Raw genomic sequence first — 17,462 nt, forward strand, 5'->3', positions numbered from 1 at the left:
ATCATTGTAAGTTTTTTTTTTTATCATATTAGAGATTATGTGGTCTTAACGGAACTAAAAAAACCATTACCTAACTTTGAGGAATAAAAATTTGACTTTTAACTTGAGGAAGTAAAATAGATATATTTTCATATTTGAGGATTAAAAATATATTTAAATTTAAAAAATATTACATAAAATGTTAATTATTTATGACTAATTAACGTACAAAGTATACTTAAGTGTGAAATTTTAAATAATCTATATATAAAATGTAAGGCATCGTTTTGAGTTAGTCAAAATTTTCTAATTTATAACTTAGTACTATAATTGAAAAATAAATACTCACTCTAAATTTTCAAGAATCACATCAATATATTTCCTAATTTTTCCATTCTTCTTTGTTTCTCTCAAATGATCTTTTTCAACCATGTGACTAATCACATCTAGTTTAATATAAAAAAAGTAAGAATTCAATAAAAATAATATACTATCAAAAAATTCAAACCATGTAACAATTTAAGAATTAAAAAGTAAATATAGTTTAAAACTCACCCATCAAATATGTTTCATCAAAGACAAAAAGTATTTTTTGAAAATGGAATAAATTTATAATAGTTCATCAGAATATTGCCACACTTGGTCTCTGTTACTTTATGAAATTTAACTTTTATTTGTGATTAGTAACTCTCGATTTTTTTAATGGATTGTCACCAACGAATTCATTATATATATTTTGCCTTTATGGTGAATCTTTTCAAATGAAGTATATAATTCTTCTTTATAGTAACATGAATTTTAGTAGACTAAAAAAATAAAAATAGATCAAATAAAGAAGAAAATTAAAAAAAGAAGAAGTTTACATTACTTGACTTCTATTAATGAAATCGATACTCAACTACAATCTTGATAAGATTGATCGAAAAGAGACCAGTTTCATAAAAGATCATATACGTGGTGGACGTATTATTATCCTTTATTCTTTTAAGTTTGAAACAGTGACTATATCATTTTCGTAAATTCTTATTATTCTCTGCCAGTTTTGTGGTGGTATAAAAAAAAATTACTAATAATTCCAACTTTTATGTCCATTTGCGAATTTCTTTAATTAGATTAAGTTAGCCTAAGATTGCTAACTACAAATAGCTTCTAGACTTTTTTTTACCCCATTGAAATAAACTAAGATGCACCATTGAAATACGTACTCTAGTATTTCTATGAAGAAAACTCTGTATCAGCTGTTTTCAGAAGGCGTCAAAAGTCTAGTCCGATAGAAGTGAAGGGTCAGAATTGGCATACCCCCAAGAATCGATCAACATAAATAATAGATATTCGCATTTTTTTAATTAAATGATACATGGAAATATTAATTGACTCTTGATTATAAAATAAATTATATTAAAAAAAATATTCATTTTTTATATGTTCACCATCTCAATGAAAATTTGTCATGGTAAAAAAAAAGATTGGCATAGGAACATGTTTCAATTTTTTTTCCAGAACAAAAAGTAAAATATTTACTTTCCTTTTCCTTGTCAACACAAGCTGGGTTGCTTTGAACTCAAAAACAAAAAGCATCATAAAATAAAATAGACGGTTGATCCACTAAGAAATAATAGTAAGAGATTAAGTTGGGACATTGGTGTCATTGTGTCAACAGAGACAAGGACTTGAAGCCGTTCATCAAATGCCCCCTACACTCACATCATTATATACTTTCAATTTAATGGCCTATAATAATAAAAGTATAGGCAATAAAAGAATCATTTTTGCAGTAACTAATTTTTAATAAAAAAGGTAATTGTTCCCCGCGTGTAAGTTGCGCTGTCTTGCTCGTCCTTTATGCTCCCGTTTGAGATTAACTCCGAAATTGTAGAGAGAGAGAGAGAGCGTTTTTGTGTTTTTCTCTGTCACAACTTATTATTATTATTGTTGTTTGGGACACAACTCAGAGAGTTCTTGCGAATTTGCAATCTCTCTCTCTCTCTAACGTTGGTCTTTCCTTTCCCCTTTCTGCCGACGATTTTGGTTGTCTCCTTTGGATCAGGTTCGTTCGTTCGTTTGATCTCTCAGATCAGATCTGGATACCTTTTCATTGCAACTTCTTCGATCTCCTTTCTTTCTTTTTTTATGCATTATTATTATTCGCTCTCTCTTCGTGGCCGATGTTTTTTTTTAATTTCATCCTTAGATTTGGGATTTTATTTAGCTCCGCTCTATCTCTTTGGTTGAATCATGTTTTGGATCTTCTGGTTGTTTTCTGTTATTCCTATGACAGTGTTTCATTCAATGTGTTTTAATTTTTTTCAAGTTTGATAGTCCACAAGGTGAGATTTGAGATGTGATTCAGGATAATAAGGCTCTCCTCTTCTTATAAACGTTTTCAGAATTAAGATTGATCTCAGAAGAAGAAGAAGATTCATGTTGGACTTATTTTTGGATTCCTTTGTTGATCTTATATAATTGTGTTTGAATTTTGAGGTTATGATTATTGCTTTATACATGTTTCATTTCACTGGTTATATTATTTACCGTGCTGACTGCAAACATTCATAATTGCTTTTTACTGCTGTCTGGCTTATTTGATAAATGTATCAAGTTTCTGACTAGCTGGCATCTTCTGACAATTATTGTAAACCGCTGTATTAAATTATAAATATTAATACAACAACAAACAGATAATAATGCTTGAAAACATCCTCTTGGAATCCAAGTGGCCATTATATTGTTGGGAAACTCTAAGCTTTTCTTGAACCAATGTGTGAATTTTTTTTTCAAGCGAGCTTCATTTGTACATTGCAGTTAGGGCCCTTTGTGCTGGTTTGTAGCTTTTGCTGAATACCAGCAATAATGAAGAAGGTTATTGGTCAAACTGTTAGGGACCTGTAAGTATAATTGTTCATTATTTATTAGCATATGATTCGATGTCATGTATAAAATTGTTATTTTGGGTGTTTATCACTATTTTAGTGGCCAATTGTATTTCGTAAATGTTCTACTCTTCATTGTATTCTTGCAGTAAAAGAGAAGTAAATAAGAAAGTGCTGAAAGTTCCTGGGATTGAACAGAAGGTATATTTTTTTAAAAAAGTTTGCTATGAAAATATGATTGCGCCAATAATAGCACGATAACTGTTGTAATGATCTATGCAAAATCTAACTTATTTTTATGTGATACTTGCTCATGAAATAGATCTTAATTATCCTTAAATTTATGTATCATAATCTTATTTTGCAAAATGTGAAGTAGATTCATTGCTTTCTCTCCCCTCTTCTAGGTTCTTGATGCTACCAGCAATGAACCATGGGGTCCTCATGGATCACTTCTTGCCGATATTGCTCAGGCAACCAGAAACCCGTAAGCTTGGTTACTTAATTGTGTGCTTGACATATTGTATATTTTTTACTACATACTATCTCATTTTTAAGCACCCATGCAGTCATGAATACCAGATGATCATGTCAGTAATCTGGAAGCGAATTAATGACACTGGCAAGAATTGGCGACATGTCTACAAGGTTTTGATCAAACTATTTTATGTTTTAGATACAATTGCTAGCAGATGCTGCTAATCTTGTTTATTCTTGTTGTTACCATCAACTCGACAGTGTACATGCCAATTTGTGAAATCCGTCTTAATACTCATTTATATCCTTTGCAGTAATGATGGGTTGTTGCACATTAAGAATTATCTTTTTTGTTTTTTTGCATTTGCTGTTGATCTTACTTTCTTAAATTATGTGTTTCTGTATTAACTGCCCTTTGTTAAACATCAGGCTTTGACAGTACTAGAGTACTTGGTGGCTCATGGGTCAGAGAGAGTGATAGATGAGATCAGAGAACATGCTTATCAAATATCAGTAATTCCCATTTAGCAATCCTACTTTAAATTTATATACTTAGTTATTGCAATGCAGGTGCCTAGTTTTGTTGAGATGATCTAAAATTTATTATGTGACCTGATAACATTGTAATCATCATATGAACAGACATTGTCCGATTTTCAATATATTGATTCCAGTGGAAGAGATCAAGGAAACAATGTCAGGAAGAAATCTCAAAGTCTGGTTATCCTTGTGAATGATAAAGAAAGAATCATAGAAGTTAGGCAGAAGGCTGCTGCTAACAGGGACAAGTAAGTCTCCTCTCATTAATTCTATTGATATTTTCTACTTTTTTATTTTCCAGTTGTGTTATAAATTTTATATATACCTCCTTGATTATCAAGCATAAGACATTGCATTAGTAGATATTTTCTTTTTATCTTTCCTGAGTTTTAGAATATGATAATCTGTATGTCCTTTTAGTTTCTATAATCTTTCCTGAGTTTTAGAATATGATAATCTGTATGTCCTTTTAGTTTCTGGATTATAGATCTAAACTACACAGTGAAATTTGTGAATGTATGTATGTGAGTATCTCAATCTCTTGGAGATATTAACTGTCTTATATGAATCACCAGGTTTCGCAACAATGCAGCAGGTGGAATGTATAGACCTGGTTCACATTCAAGCAGTGGAGCCTATGGTGACCGATATGATGATGATCGTTATGGAAGCAGGGAGGAAGATAGAAATGGCTATGGTTATGGAAGAGAAAGAGAATGGGGCAATAGAGATGATGATCAACATAGTCGTGATGGAGATCGTTATGGCAGAGATTATGAGGATCGTTATGGCAGGGATGGTTACAGAGATGACGACTACAGGGGAAGAAGCCGAAGCGTTGATTACCAATATGACACAAGAAGCAGGAGCTCTGATAGAGATCGTTGTGATGATGATGGACAACACTCATCTCGGTATGAACCTATATGATTTAATCCCTGTAATTCTAAGGACTAGACTAGCTCAAGCTTTTAAACACTTGAGTCTCAAGTGTACTGTTAAGTTTTTTCTCTCCCTAATTTGTTAAAATACACCTGTATCTTGAGAATCTGTGGAAGTGAATGATAGAAATTTTGATCCTTTTCTATGCTTGAGCATTTAGGGGCATCATGCATGACCCTTTGTTCAATAGTTAGTTCTAGAAGTTCATTTAGTTCTAGCCGCATGACCTTCTTGTTCTTGTATTCATCTTTTCACATTATTGCTTCAAGTTGATGAATTGTAGGCTGTTCATTAGTGTCTGATAGCTTTCATTTTGAGAAAAATAGGTTTACATTTTCAAGCTTTTTAGTTTCAAATTTTAACAGATGGTGTAGAGAACCCAAACTATTCAGCACCTACGTGGTTTTGATCTTTGTTCTAATTATTTTAAAATGGAATATAGATTGAGCAATTTTTTCTTGTTCTTATGTCAGTACTTCTTCCATCCTGCTTAAGTAGTATACTGTTCAGTTGCAAATTCTAATCATCAATATTAAAGACAAACCTTTAACAATCTATGTTTGACTATATTTGAAATTTGACTTAGTGATTAATTTGTGAAATGAGGATTTTACTTCTCATGGCATTTCAAAATTCAAATAACTTTGTCACTAAAATAGAAGCTAAGTTGCTAAATAAATACTGCATAGGAGTACTATACTTTACATAGTGGTAAAAAAATGGCATGTAATTTTTGGACTGTTAACAAAATTATTGGAATGAAGTCTTATCTCATGCATAAGAATTTATAAAAAGGTCAAAACAAGTTTTATATTTGTTCCCATTTAAAGTGGGGTTTTGTGAGATCTTGCTTGTCCTTGGCCATTTAATTGTCAGAATATGAATATGGATTTAGTTTCATCTTCTTGTACTCAAATGCTAGAAAGAGAGTTGTGAACTATTTGCCCTGTGATGTGAATCATTCCTGCTTCTAACTTTATATTTTTATGCTATGATCTCTCAGCGGAAGCAATGCTAAAGCTGAAGACCAATCTCTGGAAGCAAGGTAAATTTGTCATAGGAAATTAGGAATACTCCTTTTCTCTCTTCTGTATGCATATTGCTGCTAGGCATTTTTAAGGTTGACAATGTACAATACAAATGGGCAGGCTTGAGCGGAAACTTTCTGAGCAAAATATGGGTGCTCCTCCTAGCTATGAAGAAGCTGTTGGTGAATCTCGCAGCCCTGTACACAGTGAAAGGTTCAAACTTTTATCCTACTGACATCACTTATTCACAACAGAATCTGTTACTTATATTATTTTGATTGTAGAGATGCGGAAACTTCAGCACCATCTGCTCCTAGAGACTCCTCTCCTCATGTAAATGATAATCCTAGTCAAATCTCTGCTCCTACGGGATCTTTTCCTGTAAACAATAATCCAACCGAAGCAACTACTGCTGCATCTGGAGCCCAGGAAACTGAGACGACTGATGACTTTTTTGACCCACGTGGTCCTTCATCAGGTGTTTATTTACAGTATTATGCTGGTCACTTGGTTTTCTGTCTGTAATCAGTATTCTTGTAACAGTTCTTCCTAATTTCTTGTTTTGAATAATTCTTACATGTTTGAGTTGAATTTGTATGTACATGTCAAATTATTATTCAGTAAATCATCTCTCAGTTTCATAGGTGGAGGTGGGCTCGCTGTTTTAATTGTAGGGATGGAAGTTTGGAATATATGCCTCTTTGTTATTTGATTTGCATATGCCTCTGCATTACAAATATTGTTTTCTTTAGACCATCCCTGGAGCATTCATGCTGAGTATATATCTGTTATACTCCTAGGTTCTAACAATGTGGTTTTTTGTCCTAAACACCATGGGCTTGCCTCACTTAGTTTGACAATATGAAAAATTTCACTGCATTTCTCTGCTGCCCTCATTTCTAGTAACCAGGACTGTGAAATAAGTGCTGGCTACCTTTTATTGATGATTCTTCTGTAGTTTTAGATTTTTATCCTTGGACAACTTAGTGTCATACAGACTCTGGAGTGGTTACATACACGCTGTTTCATGCATAAATTTTGAAGATTTTTGAAACTGAATCTAAGATCCATTAATAAGAATAATTTACCTACATCCTTTAGTGGGAAAAGTTGGCCATTCATTGATGTAGCTTATACTAACAATTCTTTTCATTTATACGTATTTTGAGTAGTATGTGACAGCCATATGGCATGGTTTGTGGTCAAGATGTAACACTCTAGTCATACTTTGCTCCAATATACTTATGAAATCAATGGCTTGACTATAATTGACATTTGATGAATTATCATTGGCAAGCATTTGGGAGTTTAATGTTGAAATGAGTTCTTTTGGAGAAATAATTGTTTTTCTTGCTAGCTTCTTGAGAGAGCTTTTAAAAAATGATTATTTCCCCAAAAGTATGCTGAAACAAACATAACATTGGTGGTCTTGAAGAGCTTGCACTAATGCTTTAAGACTACTTTCTTTGAAAAATAACATTTGCTAGGCCTTGTACCCATGATATCTTTATATTTCTTCTCAGCTGCTCCTGCCGCCCCAGCCACCACTAACAGCGTTGAAATGGACTTGCTCGGTTCCCTCTCAGACTCATTCTCTTCAAATGCATTATCTCTTGTACCAGCTGCATCAGCAACTGCTGCCCCTGATGCAAATTCTGGATCAACAGCTTCCTTTGCAGCAGCACCATCTGGGTCCAATAATTTTGATCAGGTAGGTATTTGCTCCATTGCTTTTACTTTTTCTATGTTTTGACATAGTACTAAAAAGAATGGATTTGTACTTTACTTGGAATTCTTATAGTTGTCAGCTTTATGCCATTTTTTTTTTGTCCCTTTTGATTTAGCATGTGTACGATATTACTTAAACCAAAATGATGGGGGATAGAATTCTGAGAATTATTTTCTATTTCTAGAAAGGGCATATCTATCTCATAACTTGGCTTTGAATGATCTTTTAGATACATCTGCATCTTAGTGTGTATAAAACAGTCCTCTGTTAATCTTTGTTTAAATAATATATTTGCTGGTCTGACGTTTGGCAGTCTTTTGAAGATCCATTTGGTGACTCGCCATTCAAGGCTTTTACTTCCACTGAAACTGCTCCATCTCAACCCCAGACATATCAGAGTATTGAGCCTTCCCAATCAAATGGTCTTAATGCAGAAACAAACTCTAACTATGGGTTTGGGGATTCATTTTCTGTTGTACCATACTCTGCTCCTGTTTCCTCTGACGCTCAACCTTTCTCTGCAAACTCTCAGTTTCCGTCTCAAGATATGTCATCTTCACAGCCAGAAACAGATATTCTTGCAGACATTCTTCCTCCTGCACCATTACCTGAGATGCATTCACAGCAAAACATTTCAGCACCTGCTTTTGACCATCCTTCTTCACCTTCCTTTCCAGCTTCATCTGGTCAAATGGCTTCACAACCATTTTCTGAACCAACGGGCCAATTCCCCCAGCAAGGTTTCTCAGCTGCAACCAGTCAACCCGCACAAACCTTTCCAGTTCCTACAGATCAATTTTCTCAACAACACTTTTCTGCTCCTAATGGCCAACCAGGACAAGTACAATCATCCTTTTCATCTCCCTCCAGTCAATATGCACAACAACCCTTTTCATCCCACGCTGGTCAACCTGGCTTGCATGCATTTTCATCGCCTACTGGCCAACATATGCAGTCACCTTTTGCTTCTCAAGGTGGCCAACCTGCACAATCAGGTAGTATGTATGGTGGATTGCACTCCCAGGGTGGATCTCCAACCATGTCTCCTCAATCCCAAAATGGATATAATGGGCATATGAATAGTGGAAACTTTGGATCAATGGCAGCTTTTCCATCACACATGGCTCCCCAAGCTCCAACAGGACAGCTGTCACAGGGCACCAACTTTCCCCATCATGGAGGATCTATTGCTCACACTGCTCCGCATTTGTCTTCTCACTCTCCAACTCATCAGCCATCACAGTTTAACAGCCAGAGCTTTACTGGACAACAAGGGAATGCCACCCCCCATAGCTCACCAATTACCAATCAATCACTTGCTTCACAATCAAATTCTTTAGTTTCTCAACCATCCAAGGACAAGTTTGAGACAAAATCAACAGTTTGGGCAGATACACTAAGCAGGGGATTGGTTAATTTGAATATATCTGGACGTGAGTGCTTGGACTTCAAAACATGCTATTTGTAACATTTCAGTTTCTACAGCATACTTTAAGTAGGGTGTTGATCTTATATGGACAAATTGTTAACTTCTATGTTTTTTTTCTTCATGCAGCTAAAACAAATCCATTAGCAGATATTGGGGTTGACTTTGAAGCCATTAATAGGAGGGAAAAGAGAATGGAGAAGCCCACTACCACGGCTGTAACATCAACTGTAACTATGGGTAAAGCTATGGGATCGGGTTCAGGTATGGGTCGGTCTGGTGCTGGTTCTCTCAGGCCTCCTCCAAACCCAATGATGGGTTCTGGCATGGGCATGGGCATGGGCATGGGCATGGGCAATGGTCCTAGTGTTGGTATGGGTATGGGAGGCTATGGAGGCATGAATACATCTATGGGTATGGGAATGGGGGGGATGGGGGGAATGGGTATGGGACAAGGATACCATAACCAGATGCAACCCCCAACTAGATTGCCTCCTGGCTCCAACATACCAGGTAATTATAATAACTCTATGATGGGTCCAGGTAGTTATGGTCAACAGCCATATGGTAGTTATGGTCAACAGCCATATGGCGGCTACCGATGAGATAGAACACTATGCCTAGATAGCAAGGTGAAGTATGACTGATTGTTTTTTGCTACAAGTTGTGAAAGAGAAATGCCAATACCAGTGCTACTAGTAGTAGTCTACATTTTGGGTTTATAGCGGTGTATCATTAAAGCTGCAATTTTCTGTAAAGTGACCCAGTGTGACGTACGTGTATTTGTTATAAATATGTTGTTACCATTCTTTTTGGGTCACCCTTTATGTAGGTGCTTTGAGCATCAATGTTGTGTACCAGTGACTGGATATAATAACCTTGCTTGGGTTATTGCTTTCTGTGCTTGTTCCTCATTTTTTGAACACCAACAGGTGGTTTGATATTAATATAATTTTTCCATTGTACCTTTTATTTTAGGATCGGAATTCACTGGTTTTTCTTTTAAGCTTTTTAATTTCTTGCTGAAAATTCATTAATAGATATTCTTGCTGGGATACTGAACTCTGATAATGCAACTCGAGACCCTTATTAAATACTGTTGCCCCCAATTCTGAATTATAAGTTTTCTCATATTTTGGAGTTCTGTTAGGTAGTCTACTGGGAACTAACATGTAATGGAATTCATCTCTCTTCTGGTGTGTTTGGTAGAGAGAAATTTTGTAATTTTTTTGTAGGACTCATCTTTTTTAATTTGATTTTAATTCAAAATTATCTTTTTTATTTTTTTTTAGTGCCCTTGGTAGTGGCTTCCAAGACTTTTTACTTGATTTTTGTCTAGTAGAGCCATCTACACTTACAGCCAGAGGGAGCCTCCTTTTGGATAATTTTAAAGCTAGGGTTACCCGTGTAGCAATTGATACTAAAAAGACATCAAGCATTGATAAAAGAAAACATTAACAAGTAACGTAAAATAAGATGCAGATTTAATACATGCTTTTGGTTTTGTATACTTTCGTTAAAAGTTATCTGATTCTTATTGCTTTAGATGAATGGTGTTGACACCATGCTTTTGGGTGTTGGGCATTCGTGACTTTGGTGGCGTCGATACCATGCTTTAATTGCTTTCTATGTTGGACACTGGACTTCTAGTGACGAATCCGATGCCTTGCTTTTCGTGTTGACACCAGAATCTTATGTCTGACATTTCCTTTTGCAAAATTTTACCTTTTTCAAAATTATTTAGCCTCCAAATTTGTAATTGCATTTTGAAAGTTAATTAAATATAAACCAGTATACTGGGAATCCAATCTATCACGTTTACCCTAAGTTCTAGTAAAAGTTGCTTAAAAATAATTTAGTTGAAGTGAAAGTAGAGATTGAAAAAAGCACGTTAAATAAAATAGACGCCGTTTTGCATGAAACTGGGAGTTTCAACGCTCAGTAAACTTGTCTTAGTAATTTAGGACATGCGAATTTTTCTCCATACCAGAACAAATAAAATATAAAAATGGGTTGACAACGAAGGGCAAAATTAGTTTCATGAAATTTCCCATTTCTGATTATAATTGTGATAACCTTTTCTTTTTCCAGTATTTGGATAATAAATCCATGTGATATTTTTAAACTCTTAGCTTCCAGTTATCACCTTCATCAATATGAACCATCAATTTCCTGGAACATCATCATCAACATCAACGAATATAATATAAGAAACGAAGCTTTCTCATCCAAATGTTCCTGACATGATATTGTAGGAAATTGATTTTTTTATGGTGTCACAATAGTTAATGGTTGTTCAGAAGTGCAATTAAACAAGCCAACTTATTCCAATCTTGTACTTGAATATAAGTAATGCACAAAAACTTAAACAAAACTAAATATGTATTACTATACCACCAAAGAAAAGAAATTTGTGAGTAAAACAATTATGATTACCGATTGTCATGTAATACAATTCAACAATCTGGAATTACATAAATGAAATGAAAGAAAGACAATCTAGAGCCTTTCCATTTGGTAAATTCTTATGTTATGCCAAAGACGAGAATTAACAAAAAAGGTGCAGGAAGTAAAAGAAATACACAGATTTATTGTAGCTCAGCTCATATGACCTACATCCACAGGCAGTCTGAGAGCTCTTTTTCTTTAGAGAACAGAATAATTTTTTACTGTGTACCATAGTAAAAGAGAGATAAGAAATTAAAAAGTTGAAAATGCAACACCGATAACCCAGGAGCACGACATAGTTTTCTTGTTGGATTCTGCATTTTTCAAACATTATATTTATATCAATGTACAATATAGAAGGAAATATTTTGGCAATGAATGTAAGAATTTATGGTAAGGGAAGTTGTTGTATATCAAGTACTTTGAATTGTTGGTCAATATGCAATACGAAAAGAGGATTTATCTTTTCTGATTTGGTTCCCACCAGTCAGAAAACATGTTTCCAACTTTCTATTAGCCCGATGCACAAATTAAATGTAAGACATGTTTGGTTCTGAACCCAAAAATCTCTCTTGATTATGGTTTCAGAATGAACTCCCAGATGCTATATCAATTTATGGCCGAAATAAAGATTCCAGAGTCAATAAATATCAGAAGCAATAAAGTGAACTAGATGATCTATTAGCATTGCATGATAGGTTTCAGAAAACCTACTAGTAGGAAAAGGTAATACTTCTAAATCTTTGCATTCGTTTAGTAACTGATCACATATTCCACCATAGGAAAGAGCATGAAGCTAGCTAATCAAATAAAACTATAATTACAGACACCTCATAAGTTATGCCGAAATATCTAAACTGTGCTATTCATGATCTACAACAAACGTAGAATAAGATAATAACACGTCCAAGGAGCTGCCAGACAACCCCCCCCCTCCCCTCCAAAAAAACACATTTAATCTGGAGCCATAGATAACATTCAAATAAGGAAGCCAAAATTTCGGTACTCAGTTTTGCTGGGTTTGGGTAGAAGTAAAGCCAAATTTGTGGCAGTACACCGTCTATGCTCTTTGGTGAATATATGGTTGGAGTGTGATTCTCATGTCTTTAAAGAGAGCTCTCTGAGTGAGAAGCTTCTGTAAGATATGGCACTTGGCTTCTAGTTGGTGTAAAGCTCAAGATCTTTTTAAAAGGGTTTCCCTTAATAGATATCTATGTTTAAGGGAGAGGGTATCTTTGCTCAAATGATTTTTTTTATCTCTAGTTTGATTTCTTTTTAAGGAGGATCTCTTATCCTCCAATCTCTCTGTAATCTCCTTTTATGTTGATTAATTTCTTCTTTTATCTAAATAAAACAACAGTAGTCCACAACAAGTTACCGTTAGACTTGAGAAAAGTCATGAGGAATCACTCCAGAAATACTTGAATTCTGTCACCCATCCTGTCTTGAAAATCTAACAAGAGTTTCCCCCCAACTTCCTCAGTCACATCATCCAACAGTTCTTTGATGTTTAGGCCACCCAAAGCTGTATAGAGATATGACAAATATAACCAACAGAAATTGTGAAAAAGAAGCCTTGAGTCACAAATTCGGAATACACATCTATTTATACACTACAATAATTTTTAGATAGTAATAGTACCAGGAACTATGTTTGTGATTCCATCCAGAAACCCAGCCTGCATATAGCAAATTACGTGTATTATGAGAAAAAGGAAACAGGAAATCTTTATTGGAGCAATATTCAATTGAACAAACACATAATTTAAAGATGAATAACTTATTGACCAGGGAGGGATTACCACAGAAAATATGTAAAACCAATACATGGGGATGCAGTACAAAACAAACAGGTTGGAGATTGGCATTTATAAAACAAAAGTCATGTGTACTGTATTTCATTTCTCTTTCTGTTTTTCCAAATAACAGTGAATAAGGGCAAGCACAAAGTGGTTGAAGAAAGGTGGTTAATTCAGGAAACTGGGATGTCCAATTATACTACTTACACCACTATTTGGATTCCAAATGGATCACTTCAATTATTAACTTGAATGCAACATATCTGATAGTTCTTCTTCCCAAGACGAATTGTTCAATTAAAAACTAGAGGAGTTCACGAAGTTTCAACGGTAGCAGCAAAGAACAGTGAGATCAATATATGCCACTTTGCAAGCACAAGGGACAAGCAAAAAAAATAGAATAGTAGAAGTACACATGGATTTTTGACATGTCTGAAATTGGGCTAGAATAAAAAAGAAATCATGTAAATGGAATCCACAATGTATTGGAATTCTAAAAATAAAGTTGCAGCAACTTATGGTAAAATCATTCATATTTAAAAGTGAAAATCAGTTGGCCGCATCCTTAACTAGTTCTGACCAGTTAATATGAATAAATCATTATTATTTTTTTCAGTGCCACTGAAAGGTATGATAACTTACCGGAATCCTAAGATCGAGTTTCTCAAATCCATCTCTGCCAGTTATTTTTACTCTGAGAGTTCGAGACCAGATACCAGAAAAAGGGTTCCTTGAACTATCTGCACCATATTTATTGTACACATCATCAGGTGTTATTACTTCCACAATTGGATCTTTGAAACTTTGACTTGTCTGCTCTTTATCAACTTGATCTCTCCGTTGTATACTGTATAGGCTATTGCTCTCTGACAAATAACTAATTATTACTACGAGAATGCAAGAATGGAATGCACAATATATATTTACAATGTGAATATAAGCATGAGAACTTTACTTTCTGTCTTTGATTCTCCCCTAGAGCTGAAACATAGAAATTCGCTGATGAAAAGATAGCTATCTAAGTTTCTCTTGAGTCGTGACTATCTATAGTTAATTAGATGACCTTTATTTATTTTGATAAAATACTAATCAAATAGTTAATTTGATATTCAGCGTTGAACAATCAGATGATTTCATAAGGTTATTCAACAATATCAACCAACCCCTCCCAAGCCCAACACATGTTTATGAAAGTTAAGTGCTTCACTTAAGTAAAGGGTTATCATTTACTTATTTTTGTGTTAAGATCTGTCTATCCTACCTCTATTGGAAAGCTGTTGATTGGTGCTTGTAGCATAGCGCTTCTCTTCTTCATAGTAAGCATTGAAACCTAAGATATCCTTAATTTTTTCAAAAGATGACATGCTTCCTGGAGGAGGAATACGGCCACCTCGAATGGCAGTGAGTGAATCCTACAAATGCAATCATAGATATTATTTGTCTGCAAATAATAAAATGATAACAATACTTTGAAAAGAAAAATCAGAAAAGGGTGAAATAGGTTTTAAAGAACAATGAGTTCATGTTGAACAGTTAGGCTTATTATAAAGGAGTTAAAAGGTAAAGGTACAATTCATCTAATTAATGACACTCTCAGTTTGTGTAACTCACCACTCTCTTATTTTGCACTCATTCCTAGTAGGTTTGTCTTTGGCAGGGCTCCAGCATATTTATATAGGTTGGTTTCTTTTATTTCCCTTTGGAGCTTTAGTTAGGCATTATGATGTTTTGGTATATTATCACATTTGAAAGTACAACTTGTTTTGGTATATCAGTTTGCCAAACATACTATTGTGATGGATAGGATTGGCAGGCATTCTGGTTAACTTAGTATTGGCTGCAGTCAAGAGGAGTGATGTATTACTAAAAACAAATCATTAAACAAACAAGTACTTGTTAGCACGTCTCATGCCTCAATCCTGAATATGAAGAGAAGTGACCTGCATTGCTCGTATAGAAACCCCAACCAATCTCTTCAAGCTCCATAGGATTAAGTATCGGTGTCTTGCCACCTCCTTCAAGCATATTGGCAGCTGATTCATATCGGAAGAGGCCACCACCCTCTGCCTCTGCCCGTACCTTCATTCCTCACTTTCTTACTTCAATTCTCCACAATTGAGGGACTTAGTGAAAAAATAAATATTAAATTTTACAAAAAATGATGAAGAAATAATTTGAAAATGTAAATTATTTTGATTTGAACTGAATTACACAGTTTTAATGAATTTATTTTCATACATTATTGATAAGTCATTGATGAAAAGGTCAACAATTTTATTGTACCTGACAAATTTATTATTATTAGATGATCATGTAAAAAAGGTCTTTACATCTTAACTGCAATTTAATTGATATAAAAAGAATATTACTGTAATATATAACAAGTTTAAAAAATAACAAATTATGTGAAGAAAGAAAATACGACCCTATTTAACACTTATTGATTACTGTTTTTAAAAGTAATTTTTTGTTTTAACAAATAAAAAAATGTCTGATAAAAATTATTTTATTTTAAAGTTTGAATCAACTTTCAAAATTCTATTTTAAAAAATAAAATAAGTTTAATACATCTTCAAAGCCTTTATGTTTGTTTTTGTCCTATAGTAAACCTTTAAATGTTTGGAAATTGTGGCCACCCTAACCTCCGCCGTGTGCGAAAAAATCACCTTCAACCTCATTCACTCCGTCTACATCGGCATCCACAAACATGCATCCTTGACGACAAGCATGAAAAAGTCAATTTTGTCATCGTTAACTGGTTGAGCAACCTTGCCATTTATCACGAAATTTACTCCATGATTAATTAGACGGGTCTTATTTATTTTGATAAAATACTACTAAACAGACAGACATTAAGATCGATATTCATCATTCGGTATTGAACAATGAACATATCCCAAAGACAGTTAAAAGTAGCTGAGAATAAAAGTAGACTGATATCATCACACAGTACAAGGGCTGTTGTTTAAGATTGGTCTCTCCAACCTCTGTTATAATTTTTAAGGCTGGTGATTGGTGCTTGTAGCATAACGCTCCTCTTCTTTATAATAAGAGTTGAAACCTACGATGTCCTTGATTTCTTCAAAAGATGGCATGCTTCCCGGAGGAGGAACAGCGCCTCCTTTAATAGCAGTGAGTGCATCCTGCATTGCTCGTATGCAAACCCCAATCAAGGAAATTGGATAAATAGCAAGTTTATAACCAACGTCTTCAAGTTCTTGAGGACTAAGTATAGGCGTTTTGCCTCCTCCTTCAAGCATATTTGCCTAAACAAGTTAAGAATTTCCTTAATTATGCCATAATAACAAAGCCAGCAAGAATTGAAATTCAGAATACATACGAGTTTGGGAAGATGGGGAGAAAGTTGACAGAGAGCTTTCATTTCTTGAACCGAAGCGAGTGCGTCTATGAAAAGAACATCGGCCCCAGCATCCCCATAAGCCTTGCACCTCGTCAACGCTTCCTCCAAGGACACAGCTTGCCGAGCATCCGTGCGCGCCACAATCACAATGTCAGACCCACTCTCTCTTCTCGCATCCACGGCGGCTCTAATCTTCATAACGCCCTCCTCTCTCGGTATCACTTTCCTCCCGCGCGTGTGCCCACACGCTTTCGGCGCAATCTAATCGATCCAATTAATTAATTATGGAAAAACCATGATCATCGGAGATTAAACAAAACTTACCTGGTCTTCCAGAATGATTCCTGCGAAACCGGCGGCAATGAAACCCTTGACGGTTCGCTTGAGGTTCATGGCATTGCCGTAGCCGTTGTCGGCGTCGCCAATGACGGGAATGGAAACGGCTTGGGTGATGAGTTGGCCCTGCTCCAGCATTTCGCCGTAGGAGATGAAGCCGGTGTCGGGCAGAGCCAACCTGGAAGCGGCGATGGAGAAGCCACTGGTGATGCAGTAGGGGAAGCCAGCGGATTCTATGAGCTTCGCACCCAGAGCGTCGAAACAGGCTGGCCCCTGGTGAACCCCTGGTGTCTCGAGGAGTCGCCGAAGCACCTTCACTTTCTCCATCCCTATCCCTATCCCTATCCCCTCGCAACCCGCAAGGATAATATTATAAGGGGAAAAGGTTGCTGGGGCTTTTTTTTTTTATTATTATTTCGTGTTTATAAAAATTGAATTATTTTTTTACTATAAAAATTATGTTAAAAGATAATGAGATAAAATGTGCAGAATTTTTTAATTATTCTTATAGATTTTTTACAATTTAC

At 35.1% G+C, this 17,462-nt stretch overlaps 2 protein-coding genes across 3 annotated transcripts; one reads left to right on the plus strand and one right to left on the minus strand.

The window, feature by feature from the left end:
* The first annotated feature begins 1,793 nt into the window (after window positions 1–1,793).
* Window positions 1,794–9,963, plus strand: LOC100776140 (clathrin interactor EPSIN 2). Of its 2 annotated transcripts, none has more exons than XM_041012239.1 (14): window positions 1,794–2,026; window positions 2,782–2,864; window positions 2,999–3,050; window positions 3,257–3,336; window positions 3,419–3,497; window positions 3,756–3,839; window positions 3,969–4,114; window positions 4,442–4,780; window positions 5,812–5,853; window positions 5,957–6,049; window positions 6,121–6,314; window positions 7,324–7,547; window positions 7,879–8,998; window positions 9,121–9,963. In XM_041012239.1, the coding sequence occupies exons 2-14, from the start codon at window positions 2,830–2,832 to the stop codon at window positions 9,594–9,596; spliced, it is 2,964 nt and encodes a 987-aa protein (XP_040868173.1). In that variant the 5' UTR covers window positions 1,794–2,026; window positions 2,782–2,829; the 3' UTR covers window positions 9,597–9,963. The 2 variants fall into 2 exon arrangements, with proteins under 2 accessions (XP_040868173.1, XP_006603071.1); XM_006603008.3 differs by having other exon boundaries at window positions 1,797–2,026; window positions 7,360–7,547.
* Window positions 9,964–16,025: 6,062 nt separating this feature from the next.
* LOC100818553 (ICL/PEPM domain-containing protein) lies at window positions 16,026–17,331 on the minus strand. The gene is made up of 3 exons (NM_001354843.1): window positions 16,924–17,331; window positions 16,579–16,860; window positions 16,026–16,504 (listed from the first exon to the last, which is right to left on the minus strand). Exons 1-3 carry the CDS (start codon window positions 17,260–17,262, stop codon window positions 16,238–16,240), a joined length of 888 nt encoding a protein of 295 aa, NP_001341772.1. The 5' UTR covers window positions 17,263–17,331; the 3' UTR covers window positions 16,026–16,237.
* Between the last annotated feature and the right edge of the window lie 131 nt (window positions 17,332–17,462).

This window comes from Glycine max, chromosome 18 (assembly GCF_000004515.6).
Source record: "Glycine max cultivar Williams 82 chromosome 18, Glycine_max_v4.0, whole genome shotgun sequence".
NCBI classification, from domain to species: domain Eukaryota; kingdom Viridiplantae; phylum Streptophyta; class Magnoliopsida; order Fabales; family Fabaceae; genus Glycine; species Glycine max.